Source organism: Botryllus schlosseri, chromosome 10 (assembly GCF_051294905.1).
Source record: "Botryllus schlosseri isolate E-star chromosome 10, Bs_hap1, whole genome shotgun sequence".
In the NCBI taxonomy this organism is placed as follows: domain Eukaryota; kingdom Metazoa; phylum Chordata; class Ascidiacea; order Stolidobranchia; family Styelidae; genus Botryllus; species Botryllus schlosseri.
The window spans coordinates 26,275,176-26,299,312 of record NC_137245.1 but is presented as its reverse complement, the minus strand read 5'-3'; the positions used below and the strand labels follow the sequence as shown (position 1 = coordinate 26,299,312).

At 40.7% G+C, this 24,137-nt stretch overlaps 3 protein-coding genes across 4 annotated transcripts in view; 1 reads left to right on the top strand and 2 right to left on the bottom strand.

Annotated features, from left to right (window-relative positions):
• Positions 1-15,489, bottom strand: part of LOC145447758 (cytosolic phospholipase A2-like) — a 28,397-nt gene extending 12,908 nt beyond the window's left edge. Inside the window, exons 1-13 of one of the 2 annotated variants that reach the window (XM_080326021.1) lie at positions 12,688-15,489; positions 8,257-8,341; positions 8,016-8,191; positions 7,130-7,237; positions 6,296-6,336; positions 4,784-4,916; positions 4,117-4,253; positions 3,469-3,609; positions 3,295-3,388; positions 3,123-3,237; positions 2,237-2,464; positions 1,886-1,953; positions 1,588-1,816 (exon numbers count right to left, since the gene is read on the bottom strand). In XM_080326021.1, the coding sequence (XP_080182147.1) occupies positions 1,588-1,816; positions 1,886-1,953; positions 2,237-2,464; positions 3,123-3,237; positions 3,295-3,388; positions 3,469-3,609; positions 4,117-4,253; positions 4,784-4,916; positions 6,296-6,336; positions 7,130-7,237; positions 8,016-8,191; positions 8,257-8,341; positions 12,688-12,699 (1,567 nt within the window). In that variant the 5' untranslated portion in view covers positions 12,700-15,489. Of the gene's footprint in view, positions 1-1,587; positions 1,817-1,885; positions 1,954-2,236; positions 2,465-3,122; positions 3,238-3,294; positions 3,389-3,468; positions 3,610-4,116; positions 4,254-4,783; positions 4,917-6,295; positions 6,337-7,129; positions 7,238-8,015; positions 8,192-8,256; positions 8,342-12,196; positions 12,496-12,687 lie in introns of those variants that run through there. The other variant, XM_080326020.1, reaches the window with a different exon arrangement.
• A 143-nt stretch (positions 15,490-15,632) lies between these two features.
• On the bottom strand, positions 15,633-20,067 carry LOC145447753 (uncharacterized). The gene has a single exon (XM_080326015.1). It carries the CDS (start codon positions 19,822-19,824, stop codon positions 17,140-17,142), a length of 2,685 nt encoding a protein of 894 aa, XP_080182141.1. The 5' UTR covers positions 19,825-20,067; the 3' UTR covers positions 15,633-17,139.
• A 279-nt stretch (positions 20,068-20,346) lies between these two features.
• Positions 20,347-22,600, top strand: LOC145447763 (zinc finger protein 474-like). Its single transcript, XM_080326026.1, has one exon. The coding sequence runs from the start codon at positions 20,526-20,528 to the stop codon at positions 21,954-21,956; it is 1,431 nt and encodes a 476-aa protein (XP_080182152.1). The 5' UTR covers positions 20,347-20,525; the 3' UTR covers positions 21,957-22,600.
• Positions 22,601-24,137: the final 1,537 nt, after the last annotated feature.

The following is a 24,137-nucleotide window of genomic DNA, read 5'->3' as shown; positions in this document are numbered from 1 at the left end:
CTAAAATAGAACCCCTATGATACGTAATATAATGTGATATATAGGCCTACAATCGTGTGTATATAAGTGTATAGGCTTGATAATAAAGTATTCAAAATTAAAAACAATGGCATGAGTTTTGAAGTAATAATTTGGAATCATTTGACTGACGCGGCCCGCGAGCGATCTGAAGGTTTGAATCCGGCCCGCGATGCTTGTTGAGTTTGACACCACTGTTGTACACTCTATATCAGTGGTTCTCAACCGCCGGTCCGCGAGGTATATTACAATTTTATACTTCAATTTCAAGGTGTAATGTTGAAGGCTTGTTCATTGATAGAATAAATAAAACATCAAATTTTAAAATAATTCAGAAGTTCGAGAGGTAACATTAGGGCTTGAAATATGTTCGATTTGACCTAGTTCAAGACGTGTTATTTGACGAGCGGCCAGCATATAGAACAGGTATTAGCTGACACATCGCTAAACAGCGCAGTTTGCGCGATCATTCGTTTCCGATTCATTCATTTTGTGTAGGACCGTAACTGGGGCACCCAAAACCGCCGATTGGAGAGGGGTCGAGCTTGAAAAGTGCCCAAAATTATTTTGCAAATGAACCTAATCATAGCGTATTTTTCAGATTTTTTCCCCAATATTTTGCAATTTCTTTTCGCGATCTGCGCGATTTAGTGTCACTGAATGTCTTGCTTATTAGTTGCCCTTCTCCGAGGTATACGCATGATTTATAGAAATAGGCATTTCGGTGTCAGCCAATACCCAGCCACGACGTACCAACCCCTAATGAAGTATAGGCTAACATGGAACTCCGAAGGGTGTGCCAAAAATTCGGCAACGGGGAAACCGATCCCGCAGTCATGAATGATCGATAATATTCGGTATTGCCGCGATTAAGCTACATAAACTCTCTGCTTACATCGAGTAGAATGAATGTGCTCACAAGTACATTTGAAAACATCCACCGAACTGTAGGGTCTGGGGGCGAATCCCCCGGAAGTTTGGCTTATCTCCCTGTGGGGGACCAAGACCAACATTTTTGGGGGTGGGCTAACGAAATGCTTTTGCGGCCCGGATTTCCGGATAGCCGGTATAGTTGCTGCAAGGTGTTTTCCTGCGGCACACATTGTATTCGTAGTTGCCAGAGTAGCGTATGCGTCTGATGGAAGTGGGCAATGAGCAAGGTAGCACGGCAAGGTGCTCGGTTTGACTTGGTGCTTGGTTCGAGTTGGTTTGGTCCGTTAAAGCCACGGCCTTCGGCGCGAAAGACTGTGAACGACTCTCGGCGGTAGCACGTTTATCTGGATAAGGCAATTTATCTCGAGTCAGCAGACTGACTACCATAAAATCACATGGATGATATCATGAAGATAACTAATTACGATCAATACCCTTTATTAAATGTCACTCTCTAGCACCATATAATTGCAAAAAACGGTTGCATACTTTACATTTTGGCTTCATTTCAATTTTGGAAGTGCACCGGTCCGCCAGACATTTTAAAAAATTTTACCGGTCGGTCCGCGAGGTGCAAAAGGTTGAGAACCACTGCTCTATATAACCCTTGCCAATACACATACAAAGAGAATTTACCACTCCTGTGCCGAATCTTGTCCGTGACATGTGCTTCCTTCTGAAATTTAGCATCAGGAGCAGCAGCTGAAGTAAGATCAATCGATCTCATTTGACTCGGTAATTGATTCATTTTCCACTGGTTAGTGCACGATTGATCTTTCCATCTTAGAAGCATTTCTCTGATATTTTCGTTGAGCTCATGAGATTTTTGTGCATGTTTTGCGAACTGTTTTCGTCTCAGGGAAATCTGTCGAGTGTCGGTGTATCACGCTTTTAAATTTGTCTTCCCAAGTATAAGCTATTCACCGGTACTTACTTTTGATTTGTGGAGAAGGCTTGGTGATCCCTTTTCTCTAGTTAAGTGCCTTCCAAATTGGTGTTCTCCTAAAACATTATTCGCAGTAGAAGGCGATGGATGAGGCATCGCCATATACAATATTAGGGAAGGGTGTAGGCTCAGTGTTACGTAGATCCGGTCTAAAACAACAGGCTACTCAAATGAACACGGGGTCTTCCAACATTAAACACATGATTATGCCTAAAACAGCTAGAAATTATTATTTCAGTAATTTCACGTCTACTGGTTGGAAATCCTTCAACTGTCACTCGTTAAATTAATATAGCTACCCATCTATTTGCCTATATATCCATGACTGATTCAACTCACTGACTTCTGCTACGAAGTTCTTGTCTGCTTCAGTCGTTTCACCTAGCAGATAATACTTGAGCAAAATACCCATCGCAATCGAAGATGCTCCCATGAAGTAATGTAACGGATACTCGGGACAGGCGCGCACCAAACTCCCTTTGTACCACTCCGATCCAAACTTCTTAATCGGTACGTTGATGGCGTAATGCGGCAAGGACGCTTCCCACGGTGTTACGTCCAAATCGGCTGTTATGAAGCGAATATTTACACGGCAGTTTAATGCGTATAAATGTGGCATGGCGCTTGATGTGTAGGCATGCCGAAGGAAGGCGTTGCGTAGACACGGGGTGCAATGGCTGCAACCCATGTTAGTCACGGACAATGGTATCATTGGTTTGTCATGCCTGAATGATTTCCCGCGCTCTGTGATTTCTAAAGCTTCATATCTTCTTGGAATCGGAGATGGGCTCGGTGTTGCGATTTCTATGAGGCTTCAATTTGTTCTCTTGTAATAATTTATTTGTCAGTAAATAGTTTTTGTGCTTCGTTTGTTTATTATGATCCATTCTAGTGTTGCTACATGGTGTGGTTAACGGATAACTTCAGTACGGTAGCATTGATGAGGCTACGGCCATCAAGCAATCAAACGGATCCCTGGAGGAACCGCTCGCTTGAATCGACAGAATAGTGGTATATCCAATGTGAATCTTATTTGCAGAATCACGCTTGTGCATATCTGTAGCGTGCGAAGTTTTTCATATATTAGCTGTCCTAATCCTATATGCTCTGGTCTCGAGGATGATTGGGATTTGGCAATACAGTACAAGAAGTATGAGCAGACGGATCTTATTCTGATACGTATATATAACTGGCGGTTTGAAGACTATAATCGTACATGTCTTACCACTGAATGCGTCTGAGCTGAGTTTCGACTTCGTGTGGAGTGAGGTAATCACTGGGATCGGGACTTCCCCACTCGCAGCATAATCACTGATATCGCTAAATTTCGTGTCGATTACCTGCAAATTCAACAATGGTGATAACCTTCGTCGAAGCATGTCCTACGATATCCTTACGTCGTATCCCAAAAATGTTGTCCCGACCGAAAATCCGTAAAAATCGGCGAACGTTACGCGCTGACCTCCTACCTCTCGAGACCGCGCGTATTTTCTAAAAGTCAAAACGATGACCAACAGACCCTAATCAGTGGCTGAACCGCAGCGTATAAACTTATTCATGGGATTCCCTACCTGTATTTAACATAATGTGTAATATCCGCCAGCGAGTTTATTATGAGACTTGATTTTGCAGCATTCTTGATTTCAGAATGGTAGTCCAGTAACGAGTCTGAGTCTTTGAATGCTTTCTTCGCATACGCTGGTACAATGTACCTAAATCCAATCACAAATGAGATATCTTGCGTAATGCTTCAGAGTGGTAAATGATAGTTAAACTAAAGACACAAAATACGACGCGCATTCTGTATCGTTACTTTGTTGCGATGATTGTAGAAATTATCGACGAGATACAATTCCTGTTAGTGATTATACCTAATCAGTCAGTAAAATTTGATAACAACACACGATAGCAAAATTTATGTACTGGCATCGTGTATTCTTTTAATGCGCGGAATAAACGATTGCAATCTCACTAATGCAATTCATGTATACGTCTGAAGTGATTATACTACGTTAGCCAACTTCAATACATTCTTGACGGCATAAAACGAGCAATTCTACAGCAATACCACATTCGATCTCATAATACCATTGCTTCATGATGATAGTTATGTTCTTTTAAAGCGTAAACGTAAATGCACTGCACAATGCACATAATATCAGAATCAGTATGCGATTCCTAAAGCACAGCGAGAAGAATTGTTAGGAGATCTCACTCACCATGAACCGCCTGATAGACCAGCAAGATGTGTGACACAATCCAGCAGCCCGGAATCCCTGGCAGCTTCCATTGCGCCACAGAATTGCGTGGTGGCTCTGTATCCGCCCCCGGAGCAGGCAATTGCAATCGAAGGTACCTAAAATCAAATAAAAAAAGTAGCCGAGCTAAGCAGTCCACTGATAGATCAAGTGTGATCGATTCGCAGCGAGAAAGGTACATGCAAAATAGCGAAATATAGCATCCTAAGCGTCGTTAATATTGATCACGCAATGATAGAAAATCTGTAAATGACGGAACTTCCGTAATATCTTATTATATATATATCCGCGAATGACTTTTATAGGCATATGTAAAAGCTGATGGAATATGAAAGTTAGGTACAGGTTACCACAACTGACTATTCATATTAATTCAGGATTTACCTATGTGCAACACAACATATTTGTCACATGTCATGTTACATGCTTGTTCTCATTATGTGAGGGGGTCCAGAAGCAGAAGCCGTAAAAGAACCGCTTGACATAAAATCGGGATCCCTTAGTCGTTTCATCGTTAAATACTGTTTTAACACCACTAAATATTTTCTCCGTTTATATGCTGCCATGAGTCTGAGAGTCTGATACCGAAATGTTTGGACAATGTTTTCTAACTCTTCTTCATATATACCTCGTCGACGGATTGGACGTTCATTTCGGGCAGAAATGACTTGATACTCTCGAACACTCGTTGTCTGCGTCTGGAAATTGCATCCAGTTCTTGATCGCACAGCTTCAAGGAATATCGGAAATCGGGGTTCGATCTGAATGTAAAGTAGATTATAATGGTATTTTATAGATTGTGTCAATTAGGGCTGGGCACAATGATTCGAGTACTCGAATCTGAATCGAGTATTAATTTCAATGATTCGAGTCGAGTAGCAAAATATGATTTTTTCGAGTACTGAAATTATACGATTCTCGCCACTGAAAATTGATTTATCAACAAGAATTATAGTTTCGATACTGATTTTCACTGTTGAGGCCTTGAAACCTTGATCAGCGGTATCGTAACATACGAAATCGATGGTACAAAGCTACGAAGGTTACTGGACGTAGCACATTTCCGAAGTCATGATTATCCCACAACATTGTAACCAAGTAGAATGAAACCGGTATGGTCGAAAAAATACCAAAGTATCTTTTATGAGATGGATAACTGACATTATATTCCTTGTGGTGGCATAAATGGTACATATTTGAGCTTTGACGTATTGTATTCTGTTATGACGTCATAATGAGTGATATTCGATTACTCGACTCGACTCGAAGCATATTACGTGATTCAGAATCGATTCACTCAGGTACTCGATTTTGCCCAGCCCTATGGTGTCAATGTATGACATATTAGTGTTGTATAATTACTTTGCGTTTGCCACTAACTGAGCTGTCTTCATGGATTGATTTCGTAAGTTTCTATGGTCGTTGGTCAGTTATGGGTTATGGTTAGGGCTGGGCACAATGATTCGAGTACTCGAATCTGAATCGAGTATTAATTTCAATGATTCGAGTCGAGTAGTAAAAGACGATTTTTTCGAGTACTGAAATTATACGCTCCTCGCTACTGAAAGTAAATTTATCAACGAGAATTATAGTTTCGATACTTATTTTCACTGTTGAAGCCTTGAAACCTTGTTTGGCCGTATCGTAGCATATAGTACGAAACATATAGTACAAAGCTACGAACGTTACTGGAAATAGCATATCTCCGAAGTCATGATCATCCCACAACATTGCAATGAAATCGGTATGGTCGAAAAAATACCACAAGTATCTTTAATGTGATGTATATAACAGGCATTATATTCTTTGTGGTCGCATAAAAGGTACATATCTGAATTTATTACATTCTGTTATGACGTCATTATGAGTGATACTCGATTACTCGGCTCGACTCGAAGCATTTTACGTGATTCAGAATCGAATCACTCAGTTACTCGATTTTGCCCAGCCCTATGGTGAATAAAGCTGGTCGAAACATGTGGTGCAAGGACGAACCTTGCCTTAGGTATAGAAGGAATAATTATAGAGGGACACAACAGTAGACAATATGAAGAATGTAGTATAATATAAATGTGACCTCTTATTGTTGAGATGCGTGATCATCGGATGTATGCGTATTGGCGAAAAGTAGTTTACTTACACGATTTTCTTTTCGAATTCGATATCCAAATTCACGGTTTCCTGAGAAATAATCAAAGTCAGCTCATCGATTCGTAACCTATGCATGATACCAGAGTTGGATCAATTACATTATTTCAGTTTAATTACAATTACAATTACTTTCATGCACGTTTCAATGACATTACAATTACAATTACTCCATGCTAAAAATATCAAATTACAATTACAATTACAATTACTCCTTGCATGCTTCAATTACATTACAATTACAATTACAATTGCTGCTGTTGAACATGTAATTGAATAATCATAAATTCATATCATATCAACCATATCGACCATACATATCAAATTTCGACGCTTGGATCGCCAGCTATGGGACTATCAATTCTGCTGCTTTTAGCCGGCTCAGCTTCTCGGCGTATTCAATCGTGAGTCACGTGTTGAGAATCCATCCGTTGGTTAGTAAGCTAATAATTGTATACAATGGCAGCCGAGGCCAGCATAGCGGTAAAAATAAAAAAAACTTCGCCCTCAAGGGCGCAGTCAAGGGCTTCCGCAAATGGATCCATCAAATTCCTTGTCGACATTTAAAGAGAATGCATTATAAGTCAATTATTTTATGTTGTGCTTGTCAGGTCTCAATAGCAATTTAATGTAATTGAAATTGTGATTGAGCAAAATTTTTGTCAAATGACAATTACAATTACAATTACACAAAATAAAAATGCTTCAATTACAATTACATTACAATTACATTGAAAAATGTAATTAATTACATTCAATTACAATTACAAATTACAATTGATCCAACTCTGCATGATACATCATTTGCTATTTGTATAGATTTAACCTGACTGTGCGTGAAGTCTACTGTCAATTTTTGCATGTGACGTAGTTCCAGGTCGGTGATATCAATCTCGTTTTTCCCCAATTGTTGCTTGTTTTTGTACAATATCACCTGAAAATGAAACCAGTTTCATAAAATGTATGGAAGCGGTTAAACTCCAAAGTCATATGCTTTGCGATAGTTTCGCGTGGACTGTCTCGTCAGTGGTAAATGTGATATTGGGATTTTAATTTGCAGGCAATTAGGAAAGGTGCAGGGATTTTGTAATGCTCATTAGCTGAGTTTGATTGGCGTCGGCTGCAAGGTTTTTTCATAATTATAACATGCGTATTGCGTACGCATCATAACCTTTCGAACGACTCGGCGATGTCCATTTACTGACGGTCAATTCTGACTGAATATTACTTATATTTACACTGACCAGAAAATAATTACAGGGTCTGGCACAAAGATTCGTGTACTCGAATCTGAATCAAGAATTAAATCTTATGCTTCGAGCCGCGTAGTGGGAGATGATTTCTTCGCATATCAAAATCATACGCTCCTTGCCGTTACGAGAATTCTAGTTTCGAAGCTATTTAGCAATGTTGCATGCTGCAACATGAAAACCTCGATTGGTCGTAACGTAGCATAAGAAACTTGTGGTACAAAGCTAGACTTATTGGAAATGACATGAAGTCGTGGTCAACCTTCAGCATTGTCAAATATGCAATGCAATATAGGTACATGGACGAAAAATGCCAAAATATGTTTCATGAGGTGTAGACTTGGTATTATATCCTTTGTGGTCACATGAAAGATACATAATAACATATGTAAACATTCCGCATCATTGATAAGCTGTGGCGCCACAATGGTATATACACTGACTTGACTCGTAAGGTCTTGCCTGTATCGTCAAAGACTTCGGTTTCTCCCCGATAGCGGTTGATCGGGGCAGCACGAAGGTGAATCGTTCTGAGACTGCAATGCTCTTGCTTCGTTTGTAAGATTTCGTGAAGAATTCGTCCGGACCTTCCGCCGCTTGGCAAAAAATTTGTACGAAAAATTCGGCACTCCCCATAACTGTCAAAGTGCATATTGACAATTACGCTCCATCATCTAACTATGTCATGAAAAAATTTCCAAACCTCTTTCCCAGAAACCGGCACCGGCTAGGCAGCGGCATGACACAATGTGAACATTCAGACCAAGATGCTCTTCTGTGAATGGTAGCTGCATTGGAAAACGACATGATAGGTTGAATGCTTACAGCAAATGGTCCTGTATTTAAATAGCTGGTTCGTGGAACAGAACTTGAATATAGCTTTCAATACAATATCCATTGTATAATAATATTTATTAACTCGAAGACTTTTCGGGTGCCTCTTTTCAAGAGTTAACGGCACACTAAAGGGATTTAAACAGATTTAAAAGCAAAACCAAAAAGGTAAAGTATGACGCAACCATCAAAATCACAAACCATGAAATTCGCATTGTACCAATGGCAACAATAACAAACTATGAAGTATACGGACGGTTGCCAGTAAACTCGCCCCAAGGTAAATTCGGCCCATGACATCAGTAAATTCGGCCCTCCGAGAATATTGTATTAAAATGTAGTACCAACCATTAACATGAATTAATTACATAATTATACTATTATTAAGTGATTTGGATGTCAGGGTATGCGTAGATCGCGTAATCACGGGAGATCGCGCGGATATTCACGGGGACCGAATTTACCGACGGCCGAATTCACCGGTCAATTCTGCCCTCGGAGAATTTTTTATAAAAATGTATTACCAACTATTGATGTGAATTAATTTCATAATTATATTATTATCAAGTGATTTGGAGAACAGGGTATGCGTATAAATATATATATGTATATATATATGCCGAATTTACCGACAGCCGAATTCAATCGGTATATTATCGGTATATTATCAAGTGATTTGTAGGTTATATAGGGGTTAGGTTTAGGGTTAGGTTAGGGTTAGGATTAGGGTTAGGTTAGGATTAGGGTTAGGTTAGGATTAGGGTTAGGATTAGGGTTAGGTTAGGATTAGGGTTAGGATTAGGGTTAGGATTAGGGTTAGGTTAAGATTAGGGTTAGATCAGGATTAGGGTTAGGTTAGGACAGGGGTGGGCAAACAACGGCCCGCGGGCCGCATGCGGCCCGCAACACCGTTTTGTGCTGCCCGCGAGAGTCTAAAGTAACTTATTAAAAATATTGATAAAATGCGTACTAAAAATCGAATTAATGCAGGGACTTGATTAAACTTTTTAGTATATTTCACCATGATATTTTCAAGAAAGTGGTTCTCAAACTGGGGGGAGCGCCCCCTTGAGGGCGTGCAAGCATCTGAAGAAGGGCGCGAGACTGAGATCAACTGAAAAAATTTACATCCAATTCACAATTGTTGCTCTGTATTTAGCCTGAATTTCAAATTTAAAAATCTCTCATCCACAGTCGTAGCCTTTCATGCCATCAAATTACCCGTTAGGTTTGCTAGCATCCTGGTTGCGTCTGGTGATATGACGATAAGGAGTACGCAAAATCTTTCACCATCATAAGGGAGCGTGTCTTGCAAAGTTAGAGAATCACTGTTTTCTAAAGTAAATACTTCCTATATAATTTTTTATGTTTAATGTCTGGCGCGACAGCCCGATATTAAAGCTCACGCAGTTTGAAAGGTTTAAACTGCTAAAAGTCACCGAAATCCTAAACGAGATTGACGTAATTCGGATCACGAGTGTGATTTCAGATTGGCCACTCCAGTTTTAATTTTTTCAGTGATGTGATTATAAAAAACGATTCGCGTTTGTTTTAGGTAGATTCGTTCTCTGTATGCGTAGAATTAGGGTATATATATATTATCTACACACAGTAAAAGCGTGTTTGAAGCTAACATGCTTATGATGCTGTCAGCATTGTGTGTCCTGAAACTAAACCAAAAGTGGAATTAGCAAATCTATGAACAGATCGCTGCTGACAGATTTAAATTTCAATCGTTTCTAAGAATAGGGACCACCGATTTTCATCTCTATAGTTTTGACAAATTGGTCATTGAGGTCGACCAGCCTATGAAATCTCGCCACTGTTTCTGGCGCATGACGATATCATCGAAGAAATGCTTGGTTTGTTTTAAATAAGCATCTCCATGTCCTCATTATATAATCAAATACCAATATTACGTTTTGGTCTATAATCCCAATATTATTTAGTGCGGCCCGCGAATGGATTCAAATGTTGAATGCGGCCCGCGAGCTCAAAAGTTTGCCCACCCCTGGGTTAGGATTAGAGTTAGGTTAGGATTAGGGTTCAGGTTAGGTAATGGTATTGTAACTGTTATTGTTACTCCGGCCCTGGCCGAATTTACCGAGGGCCGAATTTACCGACGGCCGAATTCACTGACGGCCGAAGTGACCGAGGGCCGAATTCACCGGGCCGAATTTACCTTGGGCCGAGTTTACTGGAAATCTTACGGACAAACGGTACTACAGTAGCAACGCAATTCGTAAATAAACACTAAACAGTTACGCGCACGAAACACATGCACTAATGAGAAATTTGTAGGTTATAGAGGAAATCTTTTTGTCTACATAAAATAGGTTTGTTCAACTGAATAATAGTAGACTCCAGCACTTTTAGATGAAACATAGACCTACCACGCGCAATGACAGTGAATATATTGTCATCATAGTGCTGTGCACAGGCGAGGTTTTCACTCAAATGCTGACCGATAGACGAAATCTGTTTAAATCCCTTTAGTGTGCCGTTAACTCTTGAAAAGAGGCACCCGAAAAGTCTTCGAGGTAATAAATATTATTATACAATGGATATTGTATTGAAAGCTATATTCAGGTCCTGTATTGTTCGGAACATAACTCGCGATGCGCTTTGATCACCCGAATGTTATCGAACTAATCGACATTGAGATTAATTTCAAATCTATAATGACCAGTCAGCTTGATTCTTGATGCATGTGTGAACTCTAATAGTTCCAGTTTATGGGATAAACAAAGTTCCATAGTATTAGAACAGCCCCGCTTACAGTCACGAGTTGCTGAGTGAAGAGTGTGCGTTTGGGTTCACATACAAGTCGAAATATATGCAATTTATTCTAAATGAATTCTAGTCAGCCATCGAAATTACCGGACCACGACTTAACATATCGATCCCACCTTCCGCCACATGCCAATGCCACCTCATTTTGTCGCTTGCCTTTTATATCCTATGCTTTCTTTTTGATTCAGTGGGCATGCCTCTTTTTACAACGCCTAGGCCCAGGTGGGTGTCTGATTTCAATGACTACTCCAAGCTGTTTCGACACCTTACTATCTTTTCATTTCATCGCAATTTTGTGGTGTCTTGAAATGAGGTAAATATTAATAGACTGATATTAATAGACTGGGTCACGTAAGAAGTATGCTTTCGATGAGTGTATCACGATCACGTCGGAATACGAAATTGCGACAGCGTATTGATAAAGCGGATAAGCTGAAAGTGAAACGACATTTACATCAGACATACATTCTCAATGTGACAAGCCTGTGGAACAGGGGTGGCCAACCTTTTTTCTATTCACTGCCGCATTCCGGTTGGTCATGTAACCAGCGACCGCATTCCAGGGCATTGTTTGTAAGGAACAAACTGGACGCCAAATACCCATTTTAAACAGTCCATGTCCATTTTCGGTGAGCTCCAGACTAACCTATTTATTCATATCGGCTTACTATACGCACCGAAATCACGAGTGGTCATGGTCATGTCATGAATGGATTCTTGGTCTCGTTTTGGTCTCGCGAATACGATAAATTTTTAGGATTTACTAATGAGTGTCGTCATTGATATTGGTAGTTCCACGTATTACTGTCAAACATTTATCCTTTCTTAGCCCATATGTGATCAGATTCCCCGATAGAGTTGATGGAGGGTGTGTTTTCGAAAATTTTGAGCAAGTTATAAATGATGATGTATCTTCGGTTGGACCTATTGTAATTAGTCACTTTGTTGCATGCTGTTATTTCTTGACCTCCCATCAGGATTGACGGTGGAAAGATATCGAAACCACTCGAACGCACCATAGAATCAAATTTCTTTCGTGAGGATGACACGATTCCGAGTTGGCATTTCCATAAGGGGCGCATAATCTTTCGCTTCTGTTCACATCTGTACTGCGGTGCTCAGGTTGCAAAGGGCGCTATACTACATTATAACATGGCCTACTAAGTAGCGCGAAGAAAATTTCAAGGTAATCACAATCTCTTAAAAATTTTGGAGTCAATTCGTGAACTCAATTTTCATGTCGACGGCCGCCAACACATGCTATAATTGAAATACGTGTCCACGGCCGCACAAATGTCCTTCTACGGCCGCAGGTTGGCCGCCCTTGCTGTGGAACATTGTGTTTATCCCGCCCTGTTTATAATCGTGAAGTGTCGCGAAAAGTCTTCGAAGAATAAAAAAGATCGTGAGCATGAGCATATAGACGTTTGGAAAGTCTGGCCTTATAGTCTTCACACAATAACGGCAATAGACCAGTTGCATGCAAGTAACGACAAAAAGTTAATACCTTTGAAGTCATCTGGATCTTCTGCGCGGTTCACGTACAAGACACTTTTCTCAAACGTCACAAGATATAGAGTGGGATATCATGCAGTTATTGTTACACGAGTAATACGAATTCTGCTATAATTATTTATCACGCGAGACTGGACCGGAATGAGCAAAATGAGTCGAGTACTCGGATCTGAATCGAGTGATAATTCTAATGCTCCGAGTCTATCAGTGAGAGATGATTTTTTGAGTATTTAAATCAAACTCTCCTTTGCCACTAAGAGTTAATTTATGGAGGATAATTATAGTTTAGATCAGTGGTGTCAAAGTCAACTTGCGTCGCGGGTCGGATTCAAACCCCCAGATCGCTCGCGGGCCGGACCAAAATGTTACCTCAAAATTCATGCCCTTGTTTTTCAGTGAACACTTTATTATCAAGCCTATGTTAGTATATTACATTATATTACGGACCATAGATGTTTAATTCTAGCAACATCCTTATTCGCAAACAGCAGAATTACCCAAAGAAATATGGTGATTGGTCATTTGAATACCGACATATATCTCTAAATCACGATTCGGGTTTCTCTGGAGGCCGGGGCCTTGTGATACAGAATTGTTACAGCAGTGCGACCACTGATTTATACTGCTCAGTAACTATAATATTCTTCAGGTATATTGTATATAACGGTTTCACATTGGCGTTTGCCATTCTATTAATAACTAGGTTTAGGTTTTGGTTCATTTGTAAACAACATTCGGTGCGCGCACTTTTTTGCTTTCTCGAAATTGGATGTCAATGTCAGCGACTTGTTCCAAATAGCAACTATATAGACTAGAGCAGAGGTCTCAAACACGCGGCCCGCGGGCCGCATGCGGCCCGCCAGAGCATTTTGTGCGGCCCGCGACGACATTTTGGAATTTCAAGTATTCAACAATATATTCAACTGCGATATATCTTTTATAGGTATGAGAACTTACATTTCACCCTAAAATTACTATGAAAATCAATGGCATCTCAACAAACTTCTCCATCACATCACTTTTAAAAGCTACCATGCGGTAGAATATCAGCCTACGTCACATATCAAGTTCATGACGATAAAACATGACCCGTTGATGATTCGTGACTGAAAATTGTGATTTGGTTTGGTGCGACCCTCTCATAAAATTACTCGATTTTGGATTGATTGGGTAATTGACTCGAATTGAGTCAGGTCAAACGGAAAAATCAGAAAAGGACTTCTGACTCGGAACGGTGACTTGTTAATCCTGCGGACGCAACAATCTATGAAACTGTCAGGGGAATAGTAAAATATCAAAAGGTCGTAGCTTGCGTTGCGTCGGGTATATAGCTATTTAATCAGGTCAGTATGGCAACCATTGGCATTCTATGACCCCCGCGACGTATAGTTGGTTATATGCTGGGTTTTGTTTGTTCTCTTTAGCGATTTTATGATCGGTGGCGAGTAGGGTACTAGCACGCTCTACAGCTGTAACACCAATAAATTATTTGCCGATTGGACATTTCCATTCCAGGGGTTCTTAGCCAGGGTCCGTAGACCCCATCGGGGTACGAAGCACCACATCAGGGTGTGCGAGATTAATTGTGGAATGAGGCCTATATGCTGTGAAATATGTTCTTGGCCAATTTAATTCAACTGGAAAATAGTCTTCGCGCTTCGCGCGATAATATGTGAATACGCGCTTTCTGATTTTAATCTAGGCACCATCAGAAATTGTGCTGAAAATGGACAGGGGCTACGAGAAATCTCATTGAAAGTACAAGGGGTACGATTGCTAAAATGATTATGACGCAATGCTATTACTATAGCTCAACAATGATTATATTTAAGTTGGTATTGTTCCAATAATAATCGAAGGCAAAATCCAACGCTGATTTAATTTGAAGTTGGCAATGACAATAACAATAGCCTATACTTATGACTTTACCAAAACCGGGATTAGACTACACCGCTGGACCGCTCAAATGTCTGATATCAGATCAATCTTCAGTAGATATAATATTCTACATAAAATTGTCGGACGTCAAAGGTCCACTAGTTACAATATTATAACCCGACAGTTTTACGATATCATGATGCAAACTCTCGTATGATGTCTATAACTCATTAATTAAAAAAATATGCCCGACACAAAAACAATTTTATTCAATTATTTGAACCTATGATTTTTTTCGTGTCAAGCGTGAATAATGCAATCCTAAATTATATTTCCACGATGTTTATGGAATGCCTGTCTGCAAGGTCCCGTCAAATAAGGCCTACTTGGAAATTATACATTGAATATCTCTGTTATTGTTGCTGCGGCCCGCGGCGTCATCAAAAACTAGAAAATGGCCCGCGAGCACATTTGAGTTTGAGACCTCTGGACTAGAGTGAAACCACAAGTCCGCTGTCTGGTGGTCATAATGCCGCCTGCGACGAACAATGAACGTGAACATAATCGACATTTACTGTATTGGCGGATTATATGATGGAAGTATTTCTTACTAAAAATCTAAGCATTTGTTAGAAATATAGTGGATAATATATAGGCATTTTGGAATCTACTGAGAATTGCTTCGCGGGCCGGATAAAATCGCTGGCGGGCCGTATGTTTGACACCCCTGGTTGAGATAATGTTTACACCGAGGAAGCTTTGAAACCCCCATTGATTGTATCGCAGCGAACGAAACATGTAGTAGCCTACCTACAAAGCTACACAAATTGTAATGAAATAGGTACTGATTGAATATATTGCCTATATTTATCATAAATATGATCACTGATGCAGAATGCATGCATAGGTGGACTGCAATCCTATTTTCCCTCATTGACTACGTGCCGTATATATAATCTCCAATGACGACTTTGAAATCTGATTTTCCAGTCACAATCCAGTATAGAAATCAAGCTACCAACACGCGCTATGCCCCAACCAGAAACAGAAATGGCATCATCGACAGGGCTTCCTGTATATTTACAGAAAAACGCGAAACGGCGCGATTTCACAGTGTGAAAATACTTAAGCATAAAATATAGCATGTTTTCTCGGAAAGGCCTAAAAGTATGGCAGGATTATATAACGAACTATCAATAATGTAATATTTCAAACTAATGTACATGCTATCGTGACTTCTTAACGTCACAATGAAGTATAGGACATCGAATCGATTTATGATATCCGCAGTCGCAAAAATGATAATATTGTGGCGTGGCTTCGCTAAAAAGTTTCTCTCTCTTAGGGCAGTCAATAATGGAGATAAATAATTAGGCTATGCAAATGACAGGGTTTCAGGTAATTCTTCAGGTAACTTGTTTTGCTGCAATAAAAACGTAAGGTAATTTCCATAATTTAGCAAACTATAAAATTAGAATAACGACGAATTCGGCAGAAATCGATCAGGCGAGATGACAAATTGATTTTACGACGTGCTTGCGGTTCAATATCACGACTTGACATACGGCATCGACAGATAGCGCGGAGGAAAAAACGTGGTTGTAGACTAGATGACCTTACTGGAGGTCGTATGGCAACTCCGTCGTCAAAGCGTCACGATGATGCAGGCGCCAATAAATATAATCTATCTCTATTTCGCATATACCGAAACACATGCCTCTACTTTTTCATTTCTTGTCCATTTTATGTCGTCTTTTGTTATTCTAATCCTTGTCTCATGTCTCATACCTTGCATATCCTTCTTTTTGTTACTATCGATAGGTCAATGTGTATGTTTGATTGATAAGCTATTCAGATGTGGTAAGTAATGAGGTAATTATGCTTTTTCGAACAACTCAAGTATAGCGTTCACCTACTTGCGCTACTTACGTAATTGGTCATGTTTTTAGACATCTTTCACTTTTACTCAAACAGATTTTAGGAAAAACAGCTTACTTTTTAAAGTTTGGATTCTGAATAGAAGTAGTTTTAAGATGAGCTTGCATCACTCCACTGTGTCAAGTTATTTAAGAATCTCGGGAAATAGCCAACACATGAGTACTTGCAGACTATTTTCCAATAATGTACCTCTGTAAAGTCATTAATCATTTTGCGTTAGTCGTGAAGACGCATATAACAATTTTAAAAGTAGCCATGGCCGATTAACTGTCGAATGTAAGCAAACCCTCGACCAAACCAACTTACTACTTGCTTCAGTGTTTTTCATAACTTCAATTTCCACTACCACTTGAAGTAGCATTTGAAATGACTACTTCTACTTCTACTGCTTGACGACCAACGCTGACTACTTATACGATTTCAAGTCGTTTTGACTCATTCCCATAGTTTGAGTGCATCGCGATCTGGTGGCTTTTATATCTGTCGACAGTGTCCAACTGTCCATAAACGAATGAATAAATGCGCTTTGAGTTGGAGTAGCGCATGATTAGATTCCGGACTTCATCTCTTCGATGGCCTCAGTGTACAGTACACAATGTACAACGCAAAAGTAAATTGTTTGCGCTGATCAAGCTCTTATAATCTGTCCGCTACTGCCATTCAGTGGCAATCGAGTTCCCGGTTTTAACGCTGATCTCCGGATAGCTGTGGACGTGAGAGTGAGTCTCTTGTTCTCGCGATTCGCGTCTGTGACTGAATCGTCGTTTTCCGCGTTTATAGGCTCAAGCCTTCCGGCTTTACGCGGTGTCTCCGTGGCGTAGTTACCAGTCCAAGGTATTTGCCTCGATTCCAGCATTCCCCTATGCCGTTTTGGTGACCACTTTCGTATTCTCCGCGCGATTTTTGGCGTGGCAGATTTATTGGTATGTTGAGAAAGGAACTTATGAGCAGCTCTACCAAGAGGGCCACCAGCCCTGTCTCTTTCTCGAACTGCCCGCACTGCTCTTATATCTGTCAAGTTGAGATCTTTGTACGTCCTTATTATCTGAAGTCGAACATAGTCGCTATCATCAAGCTCTAACATCTCGTTTAAGTACCGTAAAGTCGCGTCAGAGTGTATGCCGACCGCAGACATCGCAATGACTGCGCGTGATCGCAATTCTTCGTCAGAGTCTCTCAGATATTGGTCAAAATCTTCCAGTAATCTCGATCTCATTCCGAGCGATGTAGCCGCCTGAGACACCCCCAATCTGACCTCCCTCTTTGGATCGTCCCAGACTTTGCGTCGAATGATATCGTACATGCCATCTTCTGATATCCATTGCTCGAGACGGTCAGGCCCGAGGTAGGCCAGTAGTAGAGCTGCCGATAATCTATGTCGCCAATTGGATGCACTTTGCAAACCGTCCAAGATTACACCGAAGATATCTTCATCGCACATATCCAAGCTTTTTGTCAAAGCTTCTAACGACTTAGCGCGGGAATCTTTATCGTCAGAGAATAGCGCGATGTTTTTCAAGGATATTCTCGCCTTTTCAACAGAAACCGTATCAGTCACGTCGCATACATCGACCAAGCACATTGCGGCGAGGAATGCTAATTTCTCTTCAGTTCCTATCAATTCAGACTTTTCTTGCAGAATCTCAATCATTGAGTGTCGCAGTTTTTCGTTGTTGCACTCGTAAAATAGACTTTTTACGTCCTGCGTGTTGGAAATGAAGTCCAACATCTCGATTTGCGACTCTGCTGATCCATGTAAAAGGCAGCCGATAAGCACGCGGATGACATTCGCGGGACAAACGCCCAAACTCAACAAAGCCTTCGACGCTTGTAACTTAACTATAGAATTGGAATCGGTGTTGACAACATCTATTAACGCTGGGACTACGAGTGATGGATCAAGCACTCCAAGTTGAGACAACGACATGGCCGCATCAGTGCGATCAGAGTCAATTTTTGACTTCAATCCCACATCGACCAGGAACTCAATGCGTCCTTTATGCAGTCTGGTGATTCCGCAATCCCCTCTTGATTTTAACTTGTTAATAAAGCGCATGCTGCTAGGAGCACCGCGGTAGGACTGTGCTGAAAACACGCTGTCGGGAGATATCAAATCTCTTTTGACATCGCGTTTTTTGCGGTCTTTCTCTGGAATGAACAGTCGCAGTTTAGTTTTCTGAAGAAGATTCCCTTGATCCGCGACTTCTTTTTGAGCAAGGCAGCGGAATGGGTCGGGCACAGCCGTAGTCCACCTGTTCGACAGCTGAGGATAGTTCTGGTAAATATTCACTCTCGTTAACTTTTGATGATCTCGATTTCCACTTTCGTCTTTCCAATGAATGTTTCCAGCTAACGGAAGACTAGCGCTTGTCCAGCTTGACCTCCTTGCAGACGACTGATACGCAGAAATCTCACTACGGCCTGATTCTCTACTAAAGCCTCTCACGCTTTCATGCGTGTGCCACGATACAGAGAGACGTTTCTCCTTGAAGTCATAACGTTTCGGACCCGATACTTTAACTGATAACTCAGCAGCAAGCCACACTTTATCTTGCAGAGCGCGCGTGCGTTTCAGCACCCTTTCGAGATCTTCTCGAAGTATGTCAAAATTATCTTTCGATACATCCTGCACTGCTAACCACGGTAACGACGCGCCTGCGATATATTCCGGGGAGGTTGAAGTCACGTAATTTGCCGGAGCTACCAAATGCAGATTTTGATACGAAAGGTCGTTTTCTTGAATTATGGTGTACCAATCTTTACTTGGAAACTTTATAAATTTGTGGTGATCGTCGGACCAGTAGATATCACTTTTGTCGCCGTTAATTTGAGGCATTTGGCTGTCTGATATAGGCACGGGGAATTCGTTCGGGGGCATTAGAAGTGTTACATTTCTCGGGTATGGAGACTTTTGTGGTCTTCTGGAAGCCAGGTTCGAAGTAATTGGCGGTGAGTGGACCGAATCGATAAATTGTTCCCAATTTTCTGGCGAATTACTCTCAATGACTGTCCGAAGCGAGCTTTGTAGTTTCTGAAGCTTCTTCGACAAGGGAGAGTTCGATGTCTTATTTCTATCTCTTTTTCGTTTTAACCTGTTCTGATATACCAGTATTTCGTCGTTCAATTTCCCTAATATTTGAACCACAGTCATCAATTGATCTGCTTTGTCGTATTGATCAAGTATTGTCAGAGCAATCATCTTGCTCTTTATGACGCTTGTGCATGCTTCCAGAGCATCGAGGTTTTGCGAGAGAGAATTTTGCAGTCGCTTCACTCCTCTTAAAAATGACTGTATTAGTAAATCTAGCCTCATCTCATTCGTTGCACAGTTATTGTTCGCTCGTGTAAATAATCCGAAACCCCTCAACAGCTCGAAATCTCCATTTGCTTTCTAGAGTGGCGTCCTCAGCAACGCAATGGCAACAAGGCGTACTAGATATGATGGTTTTCACGACGTAGTTGAAGCGTATCACTTTTAACTTGTATAATCTGATATTATCTGTTCACATTGGCTTGTAGAATGACAATCTTCAAATTGATGGATTATACTGACAGCCATCTAATCTAATCTTATTTCAAACTCACACCAAACCGCGATAGCGTGAGGAAATGACGAATTTTTCTTGTACTTCATCGTACTCCACAAATTTCAGTCCAACAACATATTTGTGAAGTATTTAATTTTCAACAATTTGCACATTATTATATAGGCCACTTGTGTAGAAAACTGAAATACATGTTATTATCGTTATAAATTTGCCTTTTGGGAAATATCGCCATCAGTCGGCCGAATGGAACACGAATACCGTTAGATGTCGCGACTGACAGTTTGTTGCTAAGCAACGCTAAAAACAGACTAGAATCTGGAAGCACATACGTTCAGAAATATTAGCAACAACTGCGATAATATGGACGGTTTGCGATAGGCGATATTGAAAATCTTCTAGAACTATGGGTAGGGCCAAACAGCATGTTACCGGTACTGCATTGTAGAAGTTGAATTTGCTCGCGAAGATGGCTACCTCAAGGTTTCAAGTCTGTTACATATGTGGCCGTGAATATGGGTCCAAATCCATATCTATTCACGAACCAAAATGTATGGAAAAGTGGAAAATCGAAAACATGAAACTACCACCTAAAATGAGACGTAAAGTACCCCAGAAACCGGAGGCTATCCCCGCGTCCTCGAATGGTCACTCCAATAGAAGCAAAATTAATGTTCAAGAATACAATGAAATGGCTTGGAAAAGCGCCATGGGTCAATTGATACCGTGCGGTAACTGTGGACGAACATTTTTGCCTGACAGACTTGAGGTACACGCTCGAAGCTGTAAAACACCAAGACCTCAGACTGTTTTACTGCGAAAACGTCGCGAAACAATGCCTCAAAACTCAGTTCCTCCAGTCATCACTGTCGACAATACTTTTGCCTCAGTTGAAGCTTATAAAATGGCCACCTCGTCTGGTACTCCACCACTTCACGGAAGATCAGATAGTAATACTCCAACAACAGGAAGTGATTATGTGCGCACCACTACTCCACATCCACCAAATACTGGACAAGTTCGCAGATCATCACCATCTACCAGAACACCGCAAAATAAGGGTAATCAACTTAGTAAGACCCACGGAAAGAATGCATCGCCCGATTCATCAGATAATAGTGTTCATTCGAGGGACAGCATGCACTCCCAAACCTTGCTACGCAGATCACTCCAACCCTCCAAACTATCAAAAGTAGATTCGAGGTCATCCTTGCGTTCAGGGAGTGCGAATTTAAAATCAAGATCGCCTGCTGCGTTGCGAAATAATAATTTATCCACGGCAAAGTCTCTACCGGATAGGCATGTCGGAAGGAATTCGAAACATATTTCTACCCGCGGGTCAGCACGGTCTTATCCAAAGTTGCCTCAAATCGTCAGGAAAGAAAGAACTGCTACTTCATTACACAGCGGTATCAAAAGTAGCACACCTACCCCAAAAGTTATGCCGTCTCTACGACGTCAAGGTACTTACGACAAAGACAGAATGACTCATGCTGTTCGAAAATCCACTACGACCGCACCGCAATCTACAATGTCGCCGAGTTTCAAATCAAAAGCAAGCGCCCCTGCGGCGCGCGGGCCGCAATTCGTATTGTGTTACATTTGCGGACGAAAATACGGTTCAATGTCAATATCTATTCACGAGCCTCAGTGTCTGCAGAAGTGGCGCAAAGAGAACGATGAACTACCCCGAAAACTGCGACGGCCGGAGCCTAAAAAACCAGAAATTCGAGCAATTTCTGCGACAGGAGAATATTCAGCTGAGGCTTTCAATCAGGCGGCGTGGGAGTCTGCGCAAAGTCAGCTGGTGCCGTGCGATCGCTGCGGAAGGACGTTTTTACCCGATCGATTGGTAGTTCATCAGAGATCGTGCAAACCTAAACCTCAGAAAATCCAGTAGTGTTGCAGTAGGGAAATATGGATCTTGAAATAAATAACAATAAGGAAGTCATGCTTTTCATTTTCACATAATTTCGCTTTGATATCTTTTGTATTCATATTACGTCTGTACCACTCCACGAAGACTCTGATTTTCTTTCTTCATATATTGTGCTTCCTTCGACTGACGAATGCGTCAGTTATCTTCATCATAGCCAGCATTGGTCGGTGCATGTTAAGCATCTCAATCCCACTAGGCCTTACGCAACACTATCATTTCGTCTCTACTGTAAAAGTGCACTTCATGCTTTGCATCCGGACATTTCTCTTGAGCTTCATCAGCAGAAATTTCATACTAAATTTTCCTTTATTGCATAAGTTTAATATGATACTGCCTCGTAGTGAAATGGTACATTCAATCCATAATTTCATTATCCGTAATGGATTTTTGTACGCGCCTATTGTGTTGCATTTGTCCCTGCGTTGGAATATCATTCCAATATAATATAATACATATATCTAAGTTCCATTCACCTCTCCTTTTATCTCCTGCTATCTAGTTTTTATTTATATAGCAATGCATAATATCTATCCACTAGTATTGTGACTTTATATTTTGTAATTTTCGCGAGCATATAATCATGACCAGGTGCTTTGACTATTTCATATCTTTGTGTGTGTTACTACGACGTTTCGTGTATGCAGTTATATTTGCAGCATTACTGAGAAAGCCGCATTGTTGGAAAATAGGTTCTCGCTTACCGACGCCTCAGAATCAGATAATACAATCTTTTGACACAAATTCCATACATATTAGTATAAATATTGGAGTATAATCAATACCAAGTCTATAGTTGTGAGGATGAATCTTAGATACTATAAATACAGCACCAGTTGATGTCGCGAACTGAAAACCTATTCAATCACAGAGTTCAAAGATTGTGAAGCACACCCTCCAAGGCAAATGTCTGGAGCTCGGCTCACGAAATCTTCTTGTTCCAAAGCAAATACTGTAAATTTGTCTTCGATATTCGTAAATTAATACGCAACAGGCCAAATTCAATAGCGTATTATAGGTAAACCCTAGTAACAGCCTTGCTTTGTACCCATAATAACTCCGGAATCCAGTTGGCAAGATCAGTCATTCAGTTGTATCATGCATTGTAAATGAGGGAACTCTCTTCTGCTTTGACTGGAATTGGTTTCTGGCAGTGTTGGGATCAAGTCACTACCTTCGAGTTACGAGTCATCTCGAGTCATTGCACATTTTGACTCGAGTCAAGTCAATCGATTTTCGAAGGTGACTCGAGTCAAGTCAAGTCACTCAAATTTGGAGGTGACTCGAGTCAAGTCAAGTCGGGAGTGAAGTCACAATTCAAGTCAAGTTGATTTTTCGAATTACGAGGCATAACTGAGTCATTATATGCTGATAGCTGTTTGAAAGTCGTCATTTATTTTGAATCGAAGAACGAATATAGAGTTAAATAAACATGCAAAAAACATACTCGTATCGCTCACGCATGTCGTAGAACCACTAAACTACGTATAAGTAACTGTATAGCCTCAGTCTATACTTAACAGTCAAAATAGAGAATAGAATACGAAGCCTCAGCAAGTTGAAACGAATTGATAAGAGCCCACCTACATATCCGTGAGATACGTTTAGCCTGTGACGGAGCCGATGGTTGAAGAATGATATAAACTTATAAACTATGTTAAAATTCGAATTAAATCATGCAAGAGGTTTGGTTAAGGTGAGCACCGACCGCAATGAGCACTGAGCAGTCTATACAACAGAGATTTTGAGATTAGATTACTTTTCTGGTAGGCTATAGTTTGCGACAACGTAAGCTGTAAGCTCCGACCACTTCGTTTGCGATCAATTTATTTGTGATGGAGCAATGGAGAACAATCATTGAGTGATGGCTCACTGCTCAGTTGCTCACTAGTACAGGTCACACCAGCGTATCGCGAACAATCCGAATGTAGGATCAGCCACTTTTATCGACACCGTTACTTGATGACTTAAAATTGACTCGTACATGGTGCTTCGAGTCACGAGCCAATCCACATTTCTGAAACGCCGAGTCAAGTCAATTAAAGTCAAGTCAATTTCGCAGGGTGACTCGAGTCATACGAAAAAGGTGACTCTGGTTTATGGATATAATATATATATATGTGTCAACATTCGTTGCAATGCGTC

What these genes read in the sequence shown, in the direction of transcription:
- LOC145447753 (XM_080326015.1), bottom strand. Translation starts at nt 19,824, where the DNA reads ATGAGGCTAGATTTACTAATACAGTCATTTTTAAGAGGAGTGAAGCGA.
- LOC145447763 (XM_080326026.1), top strand. Translation starts at nt 20,526, where the DNA reads ATGGCTACCTCAAGGTTTCAAGTCTGTTACATATGTGGCCGTGAATAT.